Source organism: Diplodia corticola (genome assembly GCF_001883845.1).
Source record: "Diplodia corticola strain CBS 112549 chromosome Unknown scaffold37, whole genome shotgun sequence".
Classification (NCBI taxonomy): domain Eukaryota; kingdom Fungi; phylum Ascomycota; class Dothideomycetes; order Botryosphaeriales; family Botryosphaeriaceae; genus Diplodia; species Diplodia corticola.
This window is the reverse complement of record NW_017971516.1, coordinates 556919-579659: the sequence shown is the minus strand read 5'-3', so window position 1 is coordinate 579659 and position 22741 is coordinate 556919. Positions and strand designations below refer to the sequence as shown.

Here is a 22741-nt window from a genome sequence, read left to right as displayed (position 1 = left end):
TTTCGACACCATACCGAGCCCGGTGAGTCCGGAAATACCTCCGTCACGAATTTCCAGGTTGAGGTGGCGTGCTGACATATGAAACCCCGCTGAGGAACCGCCCGCGTCAAAGTGATCCAAGAAGCTCGCCAAAGGACTCATAAAGCTTGTCCAGCGCTTGGCATGATACGCCTATAACACACGCACTATTTCCCCGCGCTGCTGGTGCAACGCACTCTGTCTGCGGCGCTATTTAATCTTCACCATGGCTGATTTCGACACGTCGCCCCGTCATGGCGCAATTTCTCTTATATCAACTGCCCACGCGGCAACTGACCTGCCCAAGTAACCTGTCTCGCTCGTGCGCCGACACAAGCCCACACCAACCAGCCGGATACGTGCCTCAATAGCCATATCACGTGACTGACACATCAAAGACTACATTCCCGGCCTCCTTCCTCCGCAACCCATTCTGTTCGCAATGGCAGAGTACCTGGCAGTCCCTCATGGCGAGGAGGACACTCATTCTCCTCGTCGCACCCGGAAATCCTCTCTATCGTCACTGTTTTCCCGAAGTCGACTTGCAGACTTCACAACTACACCTGTTGCCGTTGCCGTCGGGGCGTTCCTCGCCACTTCCTGCTTCTGGCTATTCTATACCATCTTCTCAGAGCTTTGGTCGCATGATCGAGTTGCTCTGGGCGAGGAAATCAACGGGCTTGTGCCTGAGTGTATGTTCCACTCTCCCAGCAGACGCAGAGACGTACTGATCTTGCTCTCTTTCCAGTTCCAAGGGTTCCACGAGTATTCTGGAACGATTCATCATATGGACCCGAAGTCGATGTTTCCAAGCTCTCCAAAACAGAGCGACAGAGTATACTCGACAACTGGGGCAAACTAATACCTGGTAAGTGATGACAACGTCCATCATGCCGAATATCCTGTCTCACCAACCACCTTTTCCACCCAGACGGCGAAGGCTTCCTCCCCATCGAGGATCCCACACAAGCCACCCTCCCGCCACCGCTACAAAAGGACGAGCCTTCCGACCCATACTACTACGCCGTCTCCGTGTTCCACCAAATCCACTGCCTGGTACGTCCGTCCCAACACCACCCACCCACCCACCCCCACTAACACCTTCTCCCCTAGGACGCCATCCTCCGCATGTTCCTCCAAGCCCACGGCGGCGGCTCCGACACGGACCACGCATCCCGCTCGAAGCCCGACGCGCACTCGTCGCACGCCGAGGACACGGCGCACGCGATGCACTGCTTCGACTACATCCGCCAGTCCATCATGTGCTGCGGCGACACGGCCTTAGAGGGCGCGGACCCGTACATAATCGCCGAGGGCCGTGATACGCTGCGGTACGGCACCTTCGGCGTGGGCAGCACGCACATGTGCAAGGATTATGGGGCGATCTATGCGTATGCTAGGACGCGGGCGAACCCGAAATGGGTGTAGGGAGCAGGAAATTGGGGTAATGGCGGTTGGGTATGTGGGGGCTCTTGTTTTGGCGTTTGGTGGCTTTTTGTCTAGACAGGTTGTAGCTAATCGGTGAAATTTTTGTTTTGCGCGTGTAAGATGTTGATAGGATTTATGTCGTGGGTGGTGCAGAAGCGCGGCGAATATCCTCGCTCTCACCTCACGGCCTGTACAGTTCATGCCATCCATTGCAAGCTGCATCAGGGACATCCGCTGTTGGTCTCGGAAGTAGTTGAGTATTCCATGCAAGCCCTCTCCACATCCGCGAGGAAGAAGACAAAGAAACCGTTAGCTATATTTAGAAGGTCTCTTTCTGTGCCTATTAACCCGGATGATCTGGTACGCGATCATGACCGTACCAGTCAAAATATCCGGACCGCTGAATAAATAATCAATCATCAACATTTTTCCCAGAAGTCGTTCCAGCAGTCGCTACAGCGCCATTGCCTTTCGTCTGGTGCACCACCCGTCCCACGGACCTTCTTCCCGGATTCTCATTCCTTCTCACCACCACCACCACCGCTGCCACCAGCACCACTCCGATGTGGCCCAAGCAGCGCCCCCAACCTCCCAAACTCCCCGTCCAAAGTCCCCCACAAGTCCCCCCACGACTCCTCCAACTTCTTCGCCCTCCCCTCCGCCTCATCAGCAACATCGCCCACCATCCCACCCACCCAGTCCCTCTTCCCCGTCACCCACTCCAACCGCTCCATCCTCGCCGCATCCGCCGTCTCCACCCTTTTCGCTCCCTCCACGCAGTCCTTCAATTCCCCCATCGAACACGGCGCCTTCAACCTCGACAACGTCTCCATCATGTCCTCCGTCTGATCCACGAGCCCCCGCATCTCGGCCAGCCGCGTCTCGTACGCGCGGTTCTGCTCGGCGAGGAAGGCGGGCTCGAGCAGGCGCGAGAACAAAGTCCTGGCGTGGGCACCGTGGGAGGCGAGGCCTCGAGCTTCGGTGAGGCGATCGTGGTAGCGGACGCGGAAGGCGGCGAGCGCCTTGTTGATGTGGGCGAGGTAGTTTTTGATGTAGAGGGGGCAGGGGGGAGGGGGCACGGCGAACTTTGCTGGGTCGACGTCTTGATCTTTTGCGGCGAACGGGTCGCTGTCGTGCTTGTGTGTGGGTCGTGGAATCGAGGGAGAGCCGGGGGTGAGGCCTTTGAGGAGGATGACGAGGACGTTGCGCCAGACGGTCGGGTCGGGGTTCTGGTCGAGGAGGTTTAGGCCGCAAAACATGTGGATGGCGGCGACAAGGCAGACGATTGGCTGGTCCCAGTAGTTGGGTGGTGGGCCCAAGGAAATGTACGTTTTTTTCCAGGTTTTGTGGTCGGTGTCGTCAAGTGAGGTGGCGAAGAAGCTGATGGCAGCCGACTCTGTCCTGGTATGTTCCGTTTGTGGGCCGCATATAGTCATTGCTTTTGATTCAAGGTTGAGAGACGCAAGCGTCCAGCTGTTCTCCATGTAGAAAGGTACCATAATGGTGCTGTATTGCAACAGCATGAAGGAAGACCGCGAGGATGTTCTCGCTATTGTGGTGACTGGTGAGACTGTTACATGTGAGGCACTAGTAGGGTTAGCAGGAGCTTGGTAGTGAGGTTGGTCGAGCTTACCTTAAGCTAGAAAAGCATTGCAGTATATAGTCGAAGACAGGGGGTGGCAGAGTTTGATCATTCTCAAGACGTCCCAATGCCTCCAAATGAGTTCCAGCCAGGGATTGAGCGTGCGTGGCTTCTCCCTTGTGTTGATACGAGCCGGCGTTTTGTCCGCCTGCTTCTACAAGACCCACCGGTCGCTGTGCTGAGTCGTTGAACTCACCGGAGGTTGTGTCATTGGGTATGTTACCAGACGCAGTGCCGTTGATTGCTGCGCTCTGTAGATTGGCGTTACATGCTGAAGCGTTTGAAACTGGGCTCTTTTGTACTAGAGAATTCGATGCTCCAAGGCTGGGCGCCCCGGCATTCATCATCGTAGTGTTCACTATCGACATTGGAGCAGTAGGCATGGCAGAATTTGGCATTGGAACACTCATTTGCGGCGCATTTGCCCTTTGACAATTCGTCTTCGGGGAGTTCGGCTCGTAACCACTGGAGCCAGTGCTGCTTGATGCCACTCCGTTCGGCACTATGCCAATCCAAACTGGGTCATATGACATGCGACGGCTCGTCACAGCGCCGCCAGATATAGGACTGTTGGGCGCCGTGCTGTTTGATGCAGGCTGTGGCAGCGCCTGTGGCCGTGGCAGCGTAGGACTGGCTGTCGAGGGACGGACTGGAAACACACTAGTCTGCGCTATGTAGGGATGAGTTAGAGTGGATAGTTCCTTTCGTTTTCGCGTGCTCCATGGCTCTGGTGTTTGTCGCACACCGACCCCACAGGGAGGCTCGGCTTCACGCAGCGCCTGCGATAGTGTGATTTGCTCTACTGGCGGTGGTTGGGACGGCGTCTGCGATGGGGTCGACTTGGGACGGGTCGTTTCGCTCACCGATTCGGTCTGGGGATTTGGGCGTGATGTAGCTGCGTCGGTTCGCGCTGCAGGTGTCGTCTCCTCTGTGCCACGCCCAGACTGAGAATGGGACTGTGCGGGCTGTACCTGCGACGGGACTGAGTGGGATTGCGCCGCTTCAGCTACCAAGCCGGTGCTAGGGTCAGACTGATTCTGGCGCTTTGTCTTGTGTGTTTGTGATAGAGTTGATTGTGTCTGTATTGTTTCATTACTCGTTTTTAGTTGAGATGCCTGGCCTTGTAATGGTGTCAATTGAACTGGCACCACTCCTTTCGTTTCTTCCGTTTGACGATGGGGCTGAAGATGAGACTCAGATAGTGTTGGTTCTATCTGTGATGGGGTCGGCTGTTCTTGCGGTGAGCCATTCAGTACGTGTCCCTGGGCCTGAGGTTGAGGACGCGTCGTCTGCGCCGGTGGTAGAGACGACTGAACCAGTACCGGCCCAGTCACTACTTTTGCGTGGGGCTGAAGGCAAGGTGTTTCCGACGGTGCTTGTGATGGAGTCGTCGCCGGTTCCAGCGCCGGACCGATCACCACCGCTGGCTGCAGCTGAGACTGAGGCTGCATCGACGGAATAGGCTTTACCTGTGGTGCATCATGCCGGGCCTCACTCATGGCTTCAATAGAGCTGGCACGCGGCACGGACGCCCTTTCTGAGCGTGTATCCATCTCATCGGTTGGGGTGGGCAGACCTTGGGGTCTGTTTCCAGCCAACTCATTACGCACTTCCACGGGCGGCGGCCGGCCCTTTTGGGCACCAGCACGCTTCTGAATACCGACCTCCATTTCCCTTTCGGCTGGGGCTGGCCTTGGTCGTTCCTCGTGCGCCCCAGCCTGAATCGCGGTTCTCTTCTTCGACACTGAGTCTCCCGCCCCTGCCTTGGCCTCGGCCATGATCAAATCCGTCGCCCGATCCACATCATCTGGTATCCAGCTTACCATTTCGTCGTCCGAATCACCACGGCCTTCCCCCGCTCCAGAAGGAGCCTCAGAACCTCCTGTCAGCCTCTGCACCTTGGCCCTCTTCAACGCAACCATGGCTTGGGTAAAGCTCGCGTCGGTAAGCTCGGCCATGCGAGCAAGCCTGGCAAAAAAAATCACGAGTAGACGCCGACGTCCTGGACGCCGACGCCGACTGCTCCACGGACTGCTCCACGGACGGTTCTGCCGACAACGGCGATGGCGATGGTGGGCCATTGGCGACGTTGGTGCTGTTGAAGGTGACGTTGAGGTCGGTGACTTGGATGCCCCACTGGGTGCACAACTGCTTCTTCATGCGGACAAGGCGCGTGTTCTGGGCAGCTGCAATGGCGGCGGCATTGGCGATGCTGCTGTTACGGTTGATAGGGCTGCTGGTGGCGGTGCTGGCGGCCGAGTTGGTGGATGCGACTGAGGGTGAGGGTGAGTGCGAGTAGGGCGCGCTGTCAACGCTGCTTCCGCTGCGGGAATTCCTGGTGGTGTTGCGTTTGGGCCTGACAGAAGGCGCGGGGCTAGGCACACGGTCAGCAGTGGGCAATGTGGCGTTGGGTGGGTGTGATTATACCTACACGAGTGGGGTGCGGCGGGCGGCAGGTGTCCTCCTCTTGCGCGGGAGTTTGGCAGGTGAGTTTGGACGCACGGAGCCAGCGGCAACATCGACCTCGAACGAGTCGCCAAGCGGGCCGTTTGGGGCTGCCATTGCGACCACAATGGTGTCGGCTTCGTCGTCGCTCATGTTGAACATGGGGGAGGCGCACGGCGGCGAGGGAGCGAGCAGGGCGGGAGGGATGCACCCAAGGGCTGGAAGAATGGATGGCGACGGCACCGACGACAGAATGGAGATTACGAAGTTTGACGTGCACGGCAGGTCTGGAGGTGCACGCGCCAGCAGGAAGCAGGAAGCAGGTCCGGTCCGGCTTAGGCAGTTACTAATCGCCCGAGCGCTACATTCTCGGCGGTTGCGCCGTCGCCCATTGGCCGTCTGACCACGCCGCTTATCCACTCCCGCCCGCCCCAGCCGCGACACAATCCACTCATCCGCCGCCCGCACCCGCCCAAGCCCTCGCACACGACCTGGTGGCTGACCTCTGCGACCAGCACATGCTGCCGACGCCGTGCTGCTCACCATGCGTGCTGCCGCCATGGGCTCTCGCGTAACCCAGCCGGGTGTCACTCCGTTTGCCACATTGTCTCTCGACACCCGGGCATTCCACGACTGAGACGGACATATCACTCGACCTAGCTATTCCAAAACCAGAAGTAGCTGCCGCGACACATGCGACGCATCCGGTCCCGTTGCTGAACTTCCCGGCGAGTCTTTTTGAACTGTAAGGACCGAATCTGCAATGCTGAGAGTACCATGTGTAGCTAGTGTCTTCATGCATCGCATACACGTAGAATGCTATCGAGAACTCTTCTGTCATTTCGCTCACCTTTACATGGCTTCCACCGCCGGCTCTCTTGCCTGACGGCTTTGATCTGCAAGAAGCCCGGAAAATGAAACCGGAAAATCAATACTTATCCTTGTGTAATTTGCCCCATGTAGCAGACCGAACTTGACTGAGCAGGGTCCGAGGTCTGTCGGCATGCCCCGCCCCACGGACTTGTCAGTAAGCTGACATTCTGCGCAGGCTTACACAGCCAGTCATCACATCTGATAGACAACAATCTCGTCCCGGGGGTTCGACAAGTCTGGTTGCAGGGCATGACGATATGACAGTTCGCTGGCTCGAACAGGGCCCGACTTCCCAAGACCAATGCTTGACCTTCTTCGTCAGGACTTCGGCTGGACGTTGACGTGTCCAAACCCCTACCGGCTGCACCCCGACCGCCCGCGTGACACACAACTTTAAGCCCCCTGTCTATCTCGAGCGTGCATAGCGGCCAGCTCAGTCATGACGAATTGTAAACCATACAGCCACTTTGGACCGTCCAGCCAATTAGACGATCGAATGACGTCATTGGCCCCCGCACGCAACCTACTAAGCCGATCTATCCACCACTCACCACTGTCTTAGCGCTTCGACGAGGTTTCTTCCATGACTACATTGGAGTATGCCAGATCCTCCATCAAGGGTCGCCGATTCTTCTTTCTTCTTTGGATTTGGTTCTAAGGCTTTCGTGGCACTCGCAGTGCCCTCCTCTTCGACTGGTTGTCGTATATCCTTTCCAACTACGCAAAAGTGGAGAACATGCTTGAGTTCCACCTCATTCATCAGTCAGATGCACGCAAAATCTCCTTCAAACGTCGGTGAAGCACCAGGCTCTTTGCACTCCATGGTCATATAGGCGACGAAAGCGAAAACTACTGATAAGCAGGTGATGACTCAGATTCTCGTTCGGCCTAGTGTTCCCCTGTCTCCAATCGTGGGTTTGCACCGCAGTTCGAGCATCCAAGTTCTGGTAAGCTGCAGCGGACGGACAAATGATGACTTTAGCAAAAAGAAAAAGAAAAGAAAATAGACGAATAGCTAGAAAGGTTTTGCCGAGGATCTAAGCTTCTATTGGCACTGAAAGGTATAGCGATGTCTTTGGTGTAAGCATGTAATCAACACGCTCACAATACTTTCAGCCTCTCACTTTACAAAAGCATATCCATTAATAGACTTAACGTACGTCTGTCGCCATGTTGCTGACTGCGAAGATTTCTGTCTGAGTTTGGTATCCCTGACTCTAGGCTTCTGCGAACACGTCGTGCGCTTCGAGGAAATGGTGAGGTCAATGAGCACTGACTCCTGTGAGAATTTATACTGCAGCCTGCGTGGATGGAGCTGCAGAAAACCAACCGGACAATTCTACGGCCTACAGTGGTACATCATCCGTCAACACACAGTTCCGTCGGTAGTGCTCCTGAACTTACAAGCTGATCATGGCGGTGTCTCAGTTGGCGTGGCCGGATCGCGGCTCTCTGCAGCCACTGTACGCGGTGCAGAAGCTGCTTCAGTCGCCGTGCTTGAGCTCGTGTTCGCAGACGTCGGCTCAACAGACGTGTCAGAAGCCGCCCTTGATGTGGCACCCGCCGTAGACGGCGTGTTATCGGCGGCATCCGCCTTTGATAGGGATCTATCAGCCAACGCCTGACTCTGTTCCTCGATCAAATCCCTCCGCTTTCTCGGGCGTCCAGACCGCGGCTTGTCCGCAACGTATTCGTCCAAGAGAGGTTCATTATTTTCGGGCTTCCAGCCACGGCGCCGCGCCTCGTGGTACATCCGGCAGATATGTCGACCAGAGATCTTTGTGGCTCGTTCTATCTGGAGCGACTGAATTCCAAGAGACTTCATAGTGACGGCCTGAGCCCGTGTGGTGATGGGGATTTGAGACATGATGCTGTGCTGTGTCGTCGCGCTGCTGTGGATCTACATGGAATGAAATAGACTGGCCGGATGCGAATGGCGGTGTGCAATGTGTGCAGGCTGCAAGGATCATGACGTAGCCGAGTACAGGGAAGTTAGGACCTTCTCCAATGAGGAATAATCCATGCCTGCAGTAGCATCGTCACTTTCAGAGCTTGATCTTGGAATTTTGTATCGTGTGCATTTAGGAGCTGGAACCAGAGGCAATCTTATAATCGAGATAATCAACAGCTTCCAAATGAGTATCAGAGAGGCTGTCCCAAAGTCGATGAAAAGAATAGAAAACTGTCAAGTCGTCATCAAGCTGTGCCATAGGTGCGCTCATTCCGATGGTCTGCAAACCGAGCATGACTTATAGATATAGAAGTCATTCGGTGGAGCACTTAACCTCGTAGCTATATTGTTGGCTTAGTCGGCCTAAGAGAGTAAGCCGGAAACAAGAGCTTATAGCACTAACATATGCGGCACCCAACGAAACTCGGTGAAGTATCGTAGCGATGAGGAGTATACGCCTAAATACTATACTCCCGCATTGCCTAGTATAATTCCTTTATTATTATTAAATTAGCTATTTTACAGAATTAAAAAACTTAAAGAATTTTACACCGTAACGGGGATATTTTAGAAATAAAGGAACTAAAATGTCACGGATATCACTAGATACATATAACTTATATCTATGCTAAGCTTTCTACATCCTACTATAGTATGCATTCTAATCGATTAGCATCGTTATAATTCCATTGGGCTTTCTCGAAAGCGCGTAAGAACAGCTCTGCCTGCAACGTGGAGCTTCGCGATAAGGCGTATGTCGACTTTCTCAGTTCCAGACAACAAAACCTGCACACTGCCCTCAGCTCGACTGGTTGCTTCAGAGAAATATGCATGAATGCAGTGTCATCGGCATCGATGCTAAAGAGTGCAGAAAGCCCCGGCACATTCGATATATAGCAAGTGACGGACACAGCATATCTTGTTGGAAGTTCCCAATAAGCGCCAACCCCCTCACCAAGGGTGTTGTACGGCCCCCACGTGTGAGGCTGACGGGCTGCACGGTGCTGATGCTGGTGCGGGGTAGCAGACAATCACAAGGGGATTCCAGCCAACTTCGAACGTCTGAAAGCTGCGGCACGGGCCGCTGCGCTGCGGGGTTGTGGCGAATCGGAACCGGCGCTGTTGCTGCTCCGCCAGCTCTGTGAGGCTGTGGACCGCGGTGCTGGCCGGAGCTTCCTCCTGTTGCCTTGTGTCGCGTCTGGAGTGATGACGTATTTTCTTGGCTCTTTGTGTCGTTGTGGCGCATGCCCTTGGAGGGTCTTGTTACGGACTGTCGGCCGGCTTGGAGCGAAGCGGATGATGAAGCGGGCGGGCCAACAAACAAGCCCCAGAGGAATGTCCTGGCCAGGTGTCTGGACCAGGATGCGTAAGTTGCGCGACTGGCGGGGTGACTTTTTCCCGAGGATATGCGTCACCAGTTCCCACCCGAAGCGAAGCAAAATGGTCGCCATCCCGAAGTCAGCACAAAAGATGGCTGTGTCGAAGAGCTATTGCGAATCTGATTTGTGCAATATAGACCGGCTGCTGTGGTGCATCACGTGAAAGGGTACCGTCGACGCTGACGTCGATCCAAGAGCGTGATTGGCTACACGTGACCCAATCACTCCTCTCCGACAGAGCGACAGTATTAGCTGTTACCTTAATTAATGGACAGTGCGACTTATCTCAGGTGTTGTATGCGTGACGCCCCGGAGCTCTTTGCTGAGGTGGACGTTCCAGGCGGGCCTCTAGTACACATCAGGAAGACTACGACATTTAGCCGGCAAGGTAAATTACACCCACCCTCGAAACTTGAGCCTCGAATAGGGCAAGCGTCTCACGCACTAGGTCTAATGCAGCATTTTACTACGTAACAGTAGTATACGATACGAGCTATGCGTAAGCCTTCCTCTTCGTACAACACCGCCATCTTGGTTCACACCTCAGTCCGATTAATAGGGTTCAGCATTCCAATGCGGTTGGAGCAGAGCGCAGCTTGATGTTGTTTCACCTATGATTTTCGTGAAAATTTTCATAAAATCCACTCCCCAGTCAGGCTGGCAGTGCTCAATTTTCTAATTTTGTTCCTTGTTGGTTCAATAAGCTATGGTACCCGAGGAGGCATGTAGTAGGACAACATCTCACAAACGGGTCTTTAGCTTTTCAATGAAATCCCTCATACCTACCAAGCGATCCACAGTAGATGCGTTGCTACCCCACGCGACAATACGCTGTACAACATGGCCGACCAAGGACCCTCCAAAGCGAACTCGGCCCCCAGGAGGAGTCCGGCTGCGGCCTCGTCGCACTCGTAAAGAAGAACGATGCTGCTGAACCAGCTCTTAGGTCCCTTCCAATTTAGCCTTCTTGCAACTCTAGCCGTCACTGTTACCACACGACAGCGCCTGCGACATCGTCACCTACCTGATCAAGTGCGCGTCATCAACAACAACAACATGATTCAGCGAACCCATGAGGCCCATACGCCCATACGCCCCTAGACAGATGCAAACTCCACAGTTGGAAGTCGTTCACATTGAAAATGTGGTGAGATATAGGACAATCACCCACGGACCCCAATCATTCGACTCCTTCAGCCCTTCATCCAGCCAGAAGTCCATCGCGCTGCGCAGATTCGAAGACTCCCAAAACATAGTCGCCACCGTCAATCTCGTCTATCGCCCCGTTTTCCATACGCCATTCTCTAGCACCCCGACCACGTAAGCGATCGCCCACTCCATATAGACATTGTCGACGGTGTAAAACAGCAGCGAGTTCTGGTGATGATAGTAGGTGGACCAATTGGATTTCCCGCTGTCGGAGACTTTGACGCTACGGCATACTGAAAGACTACGGTCTGCTTCCGAAACTCTCCCGAGCTTTGGTGTTGAGTCAAAAGGATGGATGTCTCGACCGGTCTGGTCCCACTCCGGCCCCACTCCATCCCCACTCCTCGGAAACCACCCCCTTACATGTTGTCCTGCTCCAAAGCATACACGGCACAAAACAAAACACCGAAAGCAAAACGAAAGCGCCAACCCGGGATCGAACCGGGGACCTCGGGATGATAGCATTTTGACTGCAATCCTGCGCTCTACCACTGAGCTATTGACGCTTGTATCGATTCTGCTGAAGGCAAGCAGTTGAAAATTGAAAGGGGATGCTTTGGATTATATACTAGCTACTGCACGAGCACTCAGTGCGTCGGATCATGGGGAAAAGAAACAATCGCCCATTTCGGGTCTCATTCCCTACCAGTCCGGTTGGAAATCTTGTCTTTGTCTGCCAGTCAATTTCCTCACATTGAGACCGCTACTTCATGGAGAACTATCAAGTGTGGGCTCGGTCAGGATGTGGGGCGGCGACCTTGTACCTGGTGGCGCCGGAAATGAATTGATACTTTACCTCCAACTCTATCGACAGTCCATTCATGGCGGTGCCTTTAAGGTCATTAGTAAAGCCGTGGCAAACTTGTTCGGGTGCGTTGATGCTGCTGCCTGCATGCTAGTGTGTTGGGGCGAGTCGACTGCGATGGAGAGTGTCAGGGAGTCTGGAGCGTTTGCAGGAAGGGGACCGTTACGAGAGATGTGGGCGAATCTTTGTGCATGCGAGAAGCTGCAGTGACAGTTTGCATGGAGCTTGGGATATGAGACAGTTTGTGCTGCGGTTCGACACATTTCCCTTTTCGAGAGTGCCCGGAATGAGCGAAATACTTTGTTGCAACGCTCCACGCATAGGATCTTGTCAATAAAGTACACGAACCCCCATTACTGGTAACTTATCCTCTATTAAAACTTCACTCCCGCTCAAGAGCATCCGCCATCTCGCCCAGAGTATCGAATTTCCAATCATAGACTTCCCCGGTGCGATTGCCCATGATTGCTCCGGGCCTTACGATCCAACTCGATTTGATTCCCATTTCCTTTGCGGGATGGTGGTCGTGAAACTGACTCTGCGCCGTCTGCAACACCTGCTCCTTCTTGACACCAAACTTGGCCTCGACCTCACGCAGCATGTGCTCGAAGTTGCGCAGGTCGGGCTTGTAGCTGCCGACATCTTGAGCGGTGATGATGAGATCGAAGGCCACACCCTGCAAAGGGCCGGCATTGGTCCTGGAGAAGGACTCGTGATCAACGTTGGATAGCACCACCAGTTTGTAGTGCTTGCTCAGCCGGCGCAGGGCGTCCACTGTGTCCGGAAAAGCTGGCCAGCTGCCCACGGACTGGCCGAAAGCCTCGTTCTGCGCCGCGGTCGGTTGTGGCAGTGCGAGCCGCTCGGCGATTTGTGGGTGGATCGTGGTAAGCAGCTGGGCATAAAGCATGCCGGGATCCTGGGCTTGCTGAGTACGTTCGGCTTCGTGGTACACGTGCAGCAAGTGCTCGCGCGAGAAGCTGGCGCTGTTGGCGTTGAGAAGCGGCTGCAGTGCGGCCAGCACGCCCGACTCCCAGTCGATGAGGGTGCCGTAGACATCGAAGGAGAGGAGGCGGAAATCAGAGAGTTTCGACATGGTGTGTGGTGGCGTTGATTGGAGTCTGGGATGACGCGAGTGCGAAGGCGTGCAGCCAACAGCGTCACTAAATATGCAGACGTGCTGTGGCGATACGCACCGGCAACGTACTTTTTCAGCCGAGGCATGCGACCCCGCATCGGCCATCCGACTTTTTTGCGCCGGTCGCACCCATCGGATCTGGAACACCGGACGGGCGTGGCAGACAGCTTGATTAGCTAAGCGTCCGATCCTACCCCATCGCCCAGCTCCCAAACCACGTCCACAAGACCGAACGTTGTATTGCTTCGTGTGGATGCGCTGATTATGCCACTGCCAACTACGGGCGCAACTCGATTATGCCGATTCCCGTGCCCCGCCGGTGCATGGCCCTCCACACCTCATCAGCCCTATAGCTAAGGTGCCAAGTGCGTAGTGAGTATGCGAGTAACATGCCTTCCTCTTGTTATCATTACTCATCTCCAAATTTTCGAAACGCGGCAGTAATCTTCTCGAGATAGGCTGAGGCATGATAGCTTAGGGTCATTTAGAAGCAGGCGAGCAGCGATGTCTCGTTTGATCTTGAGCGGCGAGCAAGCGGAGCAGCATGGCGGTGCTGGGGAAATCGGTGTCGACAATAATGAAGCGCTTGGCGTCGCCGATGCCGCCGCACAGCCAGCGCCTTTAAGCTCTCTCCTAGCGCGTGCGCCGCTCCAGCTGGTCAACCCAGTGCTGCATTGTCGTGTAATACTCTCTCAGTAAACGCATATCAGAGCAGTGCCAGTAGACGCTCACGCGTGCGCCGTCCCTCTCTGAGACCAGCCCATCTTGCCCGAGAATGCGGACGCCTGGCTCAGCAAGAAGGGTGGCACCGTGACTTCGGGCAGCTACTCAAGGCGAGTGAGCACAGGCAGTGCTAGGAGAATGCTTGTAGTTGTAGGACATGATGGTTGTCGCGCAAAGACTTGGATGTCGCCAGTTCAGCCGAAACGCTCGCGCGCGCGCGGAGGGCAGCCGGTGGGGATGGCGGTGCGGCTGGGGCGGACGCTCTAGGCGAGCATGTGGTGGGCGCGTTCGAGGGCGGCGTTGGAGTGAGCAAATTGGGCGGCGCGTGCGAGGGCGGAATGGATGACCTTGGCTTTGATGTTAGTGGGGTCGATGGAGTGGTCGAGGTTCTGCATCTCCACGTAGCGGAAGCTGTGGATCGTGAACAAAGTCTCAACCCACGTGTCTGAGTCGCATAGGATGACATGTTCCTGTTGTGGTGTGGGGTGGAGCGGCGGGCAGAGGTAGTTCGTGTCCTTTGGTTCGCACCACTCTAGCCTCGTTGGTACGCGCAGCCTGTGGACCCTGACCCCAACGCCAAATTCTTTCTTTCTTTCCCTGGGAAGGAGCCTCACCGTCGGCCGCACCTTCTCGGCCTGGCACTCACCCGCAGCCTCGGAACCCCGACCACCAACCAACCCTCCTCCCGTGTCTCTCGACCCACCCTCCATCCCACCTCGACCTACGCCCACACTGTCAACACGTCCCCATCCCTCTTCCGCCCATCAAACACTCCAAGAAAACTGTGGAACCTTCCACCCTCCACCAAGGCACGAACGCGTCACCCATGACGTCATGGTCATGGCTGAGCAGGCAGTACTAGCCGAGGACGCTGGCTGCAGGGAGTTTGGGGAGATCAGAATGCGTACCAGAGGGTAAGTCCGCTCCAATCAGATCTTGGGGGAGGTTTGTTTGGAGCTGATAGGCTTCCATCAAAGTGATCGAATGGAAGATTGGTCTCTGGGTGGACATATGATAATCTGGTTTTGGGTCTTTGAATATGGCGCGCGACCACGCTATCGGATGCTACTTTTCACCAGAGCCGGAAACAACTATCGCGTATGGCCAATCGCTTCTTCATTACGGCTTGGGAAGTGGGCCATCTGATTATCGCCGAGCGAATGATGGTGATTGCCGCCTCAAACCCATGACAAGAGAAGGCTCATACGCAGGCACAGTACGGGCGCATGGTGTCCTATGGTAGGTGACGCAATTTCGCTTCCAATGAAGTGAATCTGAGAACCGTGGGTGAGGTGGTGGCTCATGACCCCGACCGCCGTTGTAGATTTTCTGTTGAGAAGAGGGTCCGAGAAAAAGTGCAAACGTGGCCAGTCCAAAGTCCACGCCTGGTATCTATATAAACCCTCGGCCGTGGAAGTAGATTCCATGTCGCTCAGACGAACATCCAGGATTCCCCAATGGTCACCCACTTGAGTACTAAAGATGGTCTGCATCGCAGGCACATCGAACACGCCTTCCTCCCCAATGGGCGACGACGCAGAACCTCCGCCAAGCGACCCTGATTAAATCTCTTATTTCACTCGGCCGTCACTTCCCCCACCTCTCAACTCATCCTCCACCTCAGCTGCGACACTACATACTCGCCTATCGCCGTCTCCGACCTCTGGGCCTTGGCCGGCTAGCACGGCATGCCGCAGAGACCATCAGACCGCCTTCAGACCGAGCCAACGACACAGCCCTGCGACCGCAACATCCTCACCACCACGTCAGGGTACTTGCTTCAACTGAATATATGAAGGATACCCGCAAGCCAGTTGGCTTCGCAACCCCCTGTGCCCTGAGAAAGCAAAACAACCTTCCTCGCCTGGAACTAGACCCACGCTCACCGCGTCTTCCCGTTCACGAGGATCGCCACCATTTCCGCCAAGAAGCCACGCTTGACCGTTACTGTCAACGTGGTCAGTTGCACCTTTATCCAGGAGACTCAGCTTACGGATGTCGTCCTCCAGATGTTGAATCTTCCCATCCCTCAACCATTCATCCGGAGAAGCTGCAACAATCCATGTTGAACTCCCTGTCTCTCAACAGTTCATCTGGAGAAACTGCAACAATCCATGTTGAAGAAGGACCTCAAGCGCTTCAGCATGGTCAGCGTCGTTGTTGGCCACCGTGGTTTCGACAAAGAGACGAGCAATCTTTCGACCCACACGGTCGACACGATCATGCCACGTACGCCTCAGCAGCACAAGATTGAGATCCGTGACGGTGCGATCCGCTCAGACATACTCAACTTGCGAACCGGCCGATTAGTACTCAATATTTTTACACACCCATGGAACTCTGCAATGCATCCACACGACTCTAGAACTCTACAAAACATCAACACGACTCTGGAAGCTTATAAAGAATCAAACGACCCTGGAAGCTTGCAAACCATCGACACGGCCCGGGAAGTCTGCAAAACACGAAAGTCTACATAAAATTAATACGATCCTGGAAGTCTGCAAGGTCTTGAAGAACCAAAGGCGCCCCTTCAAGCTCACGGATGGACGAGGCAAACATATTTGCAATATCATATTGTTAAATATATATATATATATATATTTAGTGGCAACGGTTGTTCGATAGTGTCGTCAAACACATATCTTTCCCTTCGACCTGGTACTAAGGGAAAGTGATGGCCGCCGTAACGATCGATAGGGATAGTCGGGGGCATCAGTATTCAGTTGTCAGAGGTGAAATCTATTGATTTGTCAACACGATCGCGCCAACGGCCAAGGCTAGCGGGGGTCATGTCAAGCATAGCCAAGGAACGCGAATGGAATACTTAGCTGAAGTAGTTTCGAAAAAAAAAACGAACTGTCAGCTGTTAGCTTTTTATTTTTACCTTGGACGCGGTTCATTGTTTGAAGTGATTTACCGGGAGCCTTATCGAGCCGCTGCCGTCGCCCTGTGCCGTGACCCGCAGCATGCTGGCGAGTACGATAATATCCCAGCGAACATTTAGACAGACCACGAACGTATAATTCGGCGTTGGGTATAATAATAAAGGGCGCATTTAAGGCTGTTTCTATATTGGCAGTGCGGTCTTATATAGTAAGAGCTTTTTAAAGGGTGCAACGCGGGGGTCCTCGGAGGTTCAACGTAAGTGGCCGCTGCGCCCACCGTAGGTGGTCATCCCTTAGTCCAGGTCGGCAACAAAACTTTGTACAGATTTTTCGGATGTTTACAAAGACGCTCAATTAGATTTTATAATGATTTTCCCTCTTTTACTCTTGCCAAGTCAATCATGACGACAATGCCGAGATATTTTTTCCAAGGAAATGAAAATGCCCTAAGCCATGAGACAGCCAAACCAAGAGTAACGAACCATCTCGTCCAATGGAAACATCGCATGATCCTTCACTTGAAACTGGCTTCATTTGGGCGGGTCTGTTCGAAGGCATCGTATCTGTGGCCCCAAGCTGCCGCGCGCTGCGTTTCGTCTTTCTGATACAGTTCCTGGAGGTAGGATTTGAAGTTCTTTGACATGCGAACCGTGGATCTGATGTGCTTTCGCTTGACTTGAATGCGTCCTCTTGCATCGCAGTCATTCTCAGTCTGTGCCAGTGCGACGGCGATTTGGAAAGCTGAACCCACCGTGTCAGCCTCGACCACTTTGCATTGATAGAGTCTCTTACCGTTTCGTATTTCGCGTCCATTCCATTCGAGCTCGCGCACTTCTTTCTCCTCAACATAGTCCCGCGTTTCCTCCAAGATCTTCATTTTCCCCTCTCTCTCGTTCTGCAGCTTGCGGAAGAACGACTCCCACACCTCGGCTCGACTGCGGTCCGTGAACGCGGCATAGTGAATGGTGAGGTGGATGCGTGAGATGAAGGCCTCGTCAAACGTTCCAACTCGGTTTGTGGTCAGGATCAGAATGCCCTGATAATACTCCAGAGCCCGCAAGAAGCCAGCTACCAAGTTGTTCCTCTCCAGGTCCTGCACCTTTCTCTGCTCCATGTACACATCAGCTTCGTCAATGAGCATGATGGCGCCCCAGCTCTGGGCGATGCTGAACCATCTCCTCAAGCCCTCTTCGACCTTCTGTGGATCAGTCCCGATATCTGCGCAGGTGAGGGAGAGCAGAGGCCGTTCAGTAAGCGCCGCCACACATTCTATGGCCCTTAGTATGCTTCGCTTTCGCTCATCTCTGGTTGAGGTACTTACCTGCCGTGTACGTCTTCCCAACCCCAGGTTTCCCATGCAGTAAGAAGATGAGCCCCTCTCCCTTGCCTTTGACGAAGTCGGCAGACCACGCGGACAAGTTGGGTGCGCTGTTTGGGCCGACGGCATCGGGACCGTTGGCAGGGTCTTTCTTCGCCGACTGTTCCTGGACGAAGAGTTTTGTAAGGTCCACGATCATGTCTTTCGTGTCTTGAGCCAAGACCAGGTCGTTGATCATCTTCCTATCAAACACCGGATCCTTGAATCCGGATACATCGAGCAAAGCTGTCATCGTGTTAGCACAGCGACGGGGCCTTTTCACAATGCACACTCGGCCTTACCCCATTCTCTCGTCTTAAAAACGAACGCTTCCACGACTCGGCTGCACAGAAAGTAGTGGTGGTCGGTCCATTCACTTCTGGTCCTGTGATGCTCTCTGTCGTAGTCTTCGAACATTAGCTTGACTATTTCGTCCTTGATAACCGCCTGGCATCTAGCGCATTCGCAAAGCCGTGATCTTGCTGCAGTCGCGCCAGCATCTTGTTCCAAAAATATGCTTCTTGTCCACGGGTAGGAGTCTCTGTCTGAGATCCATTGGTCCGAGTCCACCATGACGAGGCCGTTATACTGTTTCCGTTAGCCTGTGTGGCGACGGCCGTGCCCAAATATTGCCTCACCGCTCTGATTGGTTGGGTGACAGAACTCCCTTCATATTGGAAACAGCCCTTCTTCAACAGCCGTATGAACATCCGGCCCCTCTCTTCGAAGAATTTCTTGAACTCAAGCCGGGTTTTCCCGTCCAAAAGCTCTCCTTCAGGAAAAAAGCTACACGGGAACAGTGCCGAGCCGAATATCTTTGTCTCCTTTCGCGAGCATGACCAACCCTCTTCGATAGTGTTCATGCCAAGATATTCTGGTCGTGAGTATCCCACATCCAGGTTCCAGAGAGCAACCGAGTATCGTACTACTCGGCCGTTCTGTATCTCAGGAACGCAGGATTTGATGACAAAAGGGTTCCAAGTTCCGTCCGAACCCTGGTCGTAGTAAACATCGATTCCGGGCTTGAGGATGAGCCACCACATGTCGTCTGCGCTGTATCCTCGGGCGTTCCTCTCCCGCTCTGCTTTTACGGCATCTCCAACCTTGCTGCGGACAAAGTCAAGCAGAATTCCAATATGCTTGTACGCGAAACGGTTGGCGCAGGAGTCAGACGCTTGATGCTCAGTCTCAGCCTCAGGGGCAAATTTCTGGCGATACTGCTCCAGCTCATCTTCATAGTGAACAACGACAGCATAAGGCTCTAGGATGGTGATGGTTTCTCCACCGAGGTCTTGCGAAGGGTAGTAATTGACGACATGTCGAAGCGCGGCAATGACAGATGGAGAAAGAATCCTGATGTAAGACTGCCCCCTCCATCGAATCGATGGGAGGCCATCCTTGGGCTTCCCCTTTGATTGGGTCAGGACAACCTCGACGTACTCCAGAACGGTAGTCTCTTGGCCGGGATCATTTTTTGTGCCATTGTTGGCGCCCAAGTCTTCTGTGCAGACCACATTGCGGGTATCTTCTTGAAGGTATTCCTCCTTGTAGACAATGGGTGGGCGAGATTTCGTTTCAGGGCGAGGGTCCTCTGTACGCTCATCTGAGGACAAGCTGGAATGTTTTCTCTGCTTTGTGTTAAAAAAAAACAAAGTAACATTAGATCGGGGAAACCACCTACTTGGTCATAGCTGAGCATGTTCGAAATTCTGATTCTTTTCTCAGCCGAGAGCACAGATGCTTCCATGATCAAGCCTTCGCCACGGACTGTCCGTCACTACTTTCTTGTTTGGGTGGGATATTTCACGTGATGTTGCTCAACTGTGGAGCGCGGTTGGAAGACATGGGCATTTTCAGAAGGCCAGTCGACTCTTTACATAGGAATGGGCGCAGATGCGAACCACGCCGAACTGGGCAGAACGCCGCGCCCCGGCATAATGCCAGCTTGCCTAGCATGAGCGCCACGGCGCTTCGGCTTATCGCACAAATCATCTTAAATCATTGGCGTGGAGCCTGTCGATCAGCAGCATGCATGAGTGCCAATAAAATGCCTTTCCCTGCGACCGTGGTTGCTGCCTAGCGCCACGCGACCAACAAGAGCCGAATAAAGTGCCTTGGACCCCACCCCCGTCGACGACCCCGCAGCTGAATCGCTGCGCACATCATTCGCAATTGAGAAAACAGTTTATCGAAAGAGAATAATTCTTTTAATTCTCCTGCCCAGCTGCCCATCATTTTGTTCATCCCCATTTGAAATTATTTAACAACAACAATGAGCGCTTTTGATCCCTCGTCGGTCACTAGAAACTTCGCGCTGAAACTCAAAGCTGACAATCCATCTGAAGGAAGCTCGCAACAGGAGCGAGAACTTGACTATGCCGTGGCAGAGGAGCAAATGAGGAGAGACGAGCGACATGGCAGGAAAGAAAGGTTCCCAGCCCGTGAAGCAAATTCGAAGTAAGCTCTGGTCCTCTACGCGCTTCTCCAGTATCATTTCCGACGGGCATAGTATGACGCTCGATTGAGGACATGAGTTGACAGGACGCAGCGATCAAGACGAGCTCCGCGATCTCGACCACAGACTGAAAGAGCTTGCTGCACTTGTCAAACAATTCGAAAACTACATTCCAAAGGATCTCGTCGCATCCGGCTCCTCTATCACCTCTCTGAAAGACTTCTCCCGCATGGCGGAGATGGTCAAGATGAAATGGGAAACCCGGTCACAGTCCAGCAAATTTGCCAAGTCACGCGAATATCTGCGTAAAATGGCAACCACCGTCGACAACCACTCGAACGCGCTGAAGCTACTGCCATCAAGCAACGACTACGCGTCGATATTCTGCGGGGCTCTCACCATGGTCATCAAGGTCTGACGGGCGCGAAAGCTTCCAGATCTTGCCCCGCTAATCCGAGACAGGCGTCGTCCAACTACGAGCGGATATCAGAGTGCTTTTGCCGCGCCATGGTCGAGATCAACGACGCGGTCAGCGCGGTGCACGAGGAGGTGTGGGCGTACAGGGACGAGGTTGCCATCCAGCAGCTTGTCGTGCGGCTTTACTGCCAGATCTTCCGCTTTCTGGTCAACGTCATGCAATGGTACACGGACAAGTGGCACAAACGGATGCTGAGGAGCCTGAATGAGAACATCTACGAGGAGTACAAGGTGCAGCTCGAAGATATCAGGAGGCTGTCGGAGCTTATTCACCGGAAAGCCACGACTCGGATGCTTGCGGAGATGCAGGCGGGGAGGATGATTCGGGAGGATGAGAATTTCCGGTTTCTGGCGGACTTGCGTGATCGTGACCGTCATGCGGATGAGATGCGGCAAGAGGGATATTTTGAAAGATTGCGGATGGCGATTCAGAATGAGTTCCGGGAGACGATGGAAAAATCGGCGGACATGATCCAACAGAAAATCGCGGACCGGCTTCTCGCCAACGTCACCAGCCAGATTGCCGGCGAGACAGCACTACGATACCTTGAACAAAGAGCCCGGGAGTTTGTTCCAACGACAAGCTTTACCACGCTCAGCATAGGTAACAGGCATTTGCATCCTTTGAGCTGCTTCGGTTGACGGTGACATCAGAACCGAACCCTACCGCAGAAACCAACCTCGGTGCCAACGAGACAATGGCTGTTCCCCTCCACGCGAGTCTCTCCCCCCACATTGGGAAAAATGAGATTCAACTGGCTTCTGCGGATCTCGAGAACCACTACGACGGCCAAAACGTGTCTCCTCACTTCGAGTCCCCCGGCGCGTTTTTGCTCGCCAACCAGAACGTAGAAGCGGGCATCCGAGCCTTCACGATGGCCGGCCAGTCTCAGGTTTTACACGTCTGCAGCCCAATGGAACTCGGGGTGGAGACGCATTCGGCGCTGCTCGCTGCGACATTCACCGCCTCGGTCCGAGAGAGCAAAGTGCCTACACTATCATACTTCTGCCGACTCTCCCACTCGGTACCCAGCGGCCGAACGCGGGAAACGGTGGAGTTGGTGCATCTGACGTACGCGCTCATCCGGCAGCTCGTCGAGATCCTGCCGGACGGCGGGAAGTTTGACGGGACGCGGCTGGGCGAGGCCGTGTTCCAGACGTTGGATGGCACTCTGTTGACGTGGGAGGAGGCGATGGACGTGCTGCGGTGTTTGTTGCAGGAAGTGGTTGCGCATCAGCCGCTTCTTTACATCGTTGTCGATGGCGTAGCGCTGCTCGAGGATGTCTCGTACCACAGCACGGACAGGCCACTGGGCGAGCTTATTGAGCTGCTCTGCGGACTTGCGGCACAGAAGGGCGGTCACAAGGTGAAGCTTCTGTTTACTACTGCTGGCGAGTCGAGGGCGCTGAATGCGGCTCTTGAAGGTCATTGCCAGATCAAGGCCAATTGATGTTCTTGTCTCTTTGCGTTGAAGATGTGTTGTTGTCAGTGCAGAGCCAGCGGCCCGGACTTTGCAGTGACCAGAAGCCCTCTCCGTCCACAATGGGACTAGCGCATTTACGCCACGCTTCGGGGAGGCCGCCGACCCGCACGCCCAGACGACGGGAGCTGGCGGATCGGGCCGCACTATGATTGATCAACAATGCCTTTGCTTGATGATGAGCAAGCTCACCAGTCACAGTCATTGACAACCGCGTTCGAATGGCCTTGACGTCAGCCCACGCGTCTTTGCAAGTGTCGCGCGACACCCACGAGCGAGCGCACGTGTCAGTCACGTCAACCCGGCCTCCAGCCCACGCACGAACGCACGCCTTTTGCCGTCTGAAACTCTCCACCCGCAGCCCGCGCCCGATCTGTCTGCACCCGCCGTACAACCACCACCACCCAACCCAGCCGCCGGCCGCGGGCGCAATGCGACCTGCAAAATATCCCTCAACCGCGCGCCCTGGCTGCCC

At 54.4% G+C, this 22741-nt stretch overlaps 5 protein-coding genes across 5 annotated transcripts; 2 read left to right on the top strand and 3 right to left on the bottom strand.

Moving 5' to 3' along the window:
* Positions 1–460: 460 nt before the first annotated feature.
* BKCO1_37000176 (uncharacterized protein) lies at positions 461–1446 on the top strand (the record flags this gene model as incomplete). Its single annotated transcript, XM_020275059.1, has 4 exons — positions 461–710; positions 767–886; positions 950–1074; positions 1132–1446. 4 exons carry the CDS (start codon positions 461–463, stop codon positions 1444–1446), a joined length of 810 nt encoding a protein of 269 aa, XP_020128808.1.
* A 515-nt stretch (positions 1447–1961) lies between these two features.
* On the bottom strand, positions 1962–5686 carry BKCO1_37000175 (proteophosphoglycan 5; the record flags this gene model as incomplete). The annotated part of the gene is made up of 4 exons (XM_020275058.1): positions 1962–3033; positions 3080–5056; positions 5121–5462; positions 5520–5686. The coding sequence occupies 4 exons, from the start codon at positions 5684–5686 to the stop codon at positions 1962–1964; spliced, it is 3558 nt and encodes a 1185-aa protein (XP_020128811.1).
* A 6446-nt stretch (positions 5687–12132) lies between these two features.
* On the bottom strand, positions 12133–12843 carry BKCO1_37000174 (haloacid dehalogenase; the record flags this gene model as incomplete). The annotated part of the gene is made up of 1 exon (XM_020275057.1): positions 12133–12843. The coding sequence occupies one exon, from the start codon at positions 12841–12843 to the stop codon at positions 12133–12135; it is 711 nt and encodes a 236-aa protein (XP_020128810.1).
* A 4167-nt stretch (positions 12844–17010) lies between these two features.
* BKCO1_37000173 (p-loop containing nucleoside triphosphate hydrolase) lies at positions 17011–19552 on the bottom strand (the record flags this gene model as incomplete). Its single annotated transcript, XM_020275056.1, has 6 exons — positions 17011–17237; positions 17289–17765; positions 17818–18099; positions 18156–18441; positions 18492–19481; positions 19535–19552. 6 exons carry the CDS (start codon positions 19550–19552, stop codon positions 17011–17013), a joined length of 2280 nt encoding a protein of 759 aa, XP_020128805.1.
* A 573-nt stretch (positions 19553–20125) lies between these two features.
* On the top strand, positions 20126–22236 carry BKCO1_37000172 (phytanoyl-dioxygenase family protein; the record flags this gene model as incomplete). The annotated part of the gene is made up of 4 exons (XM_020275055.1): positions 20126–20310; positions 20402–20720; positions 20771–21389; positions 21440–22236. The coding sequence occupies 4 exons, from the start codon at positions 20126–20128 to the stop codon at positions 22234–22236; spliced, it is 1920 nt and encodes a 639-aa protein (XP_020128804.1).
* Between the last annotated feature and the right edge of the window lie 505 nt (positions 22237–22741).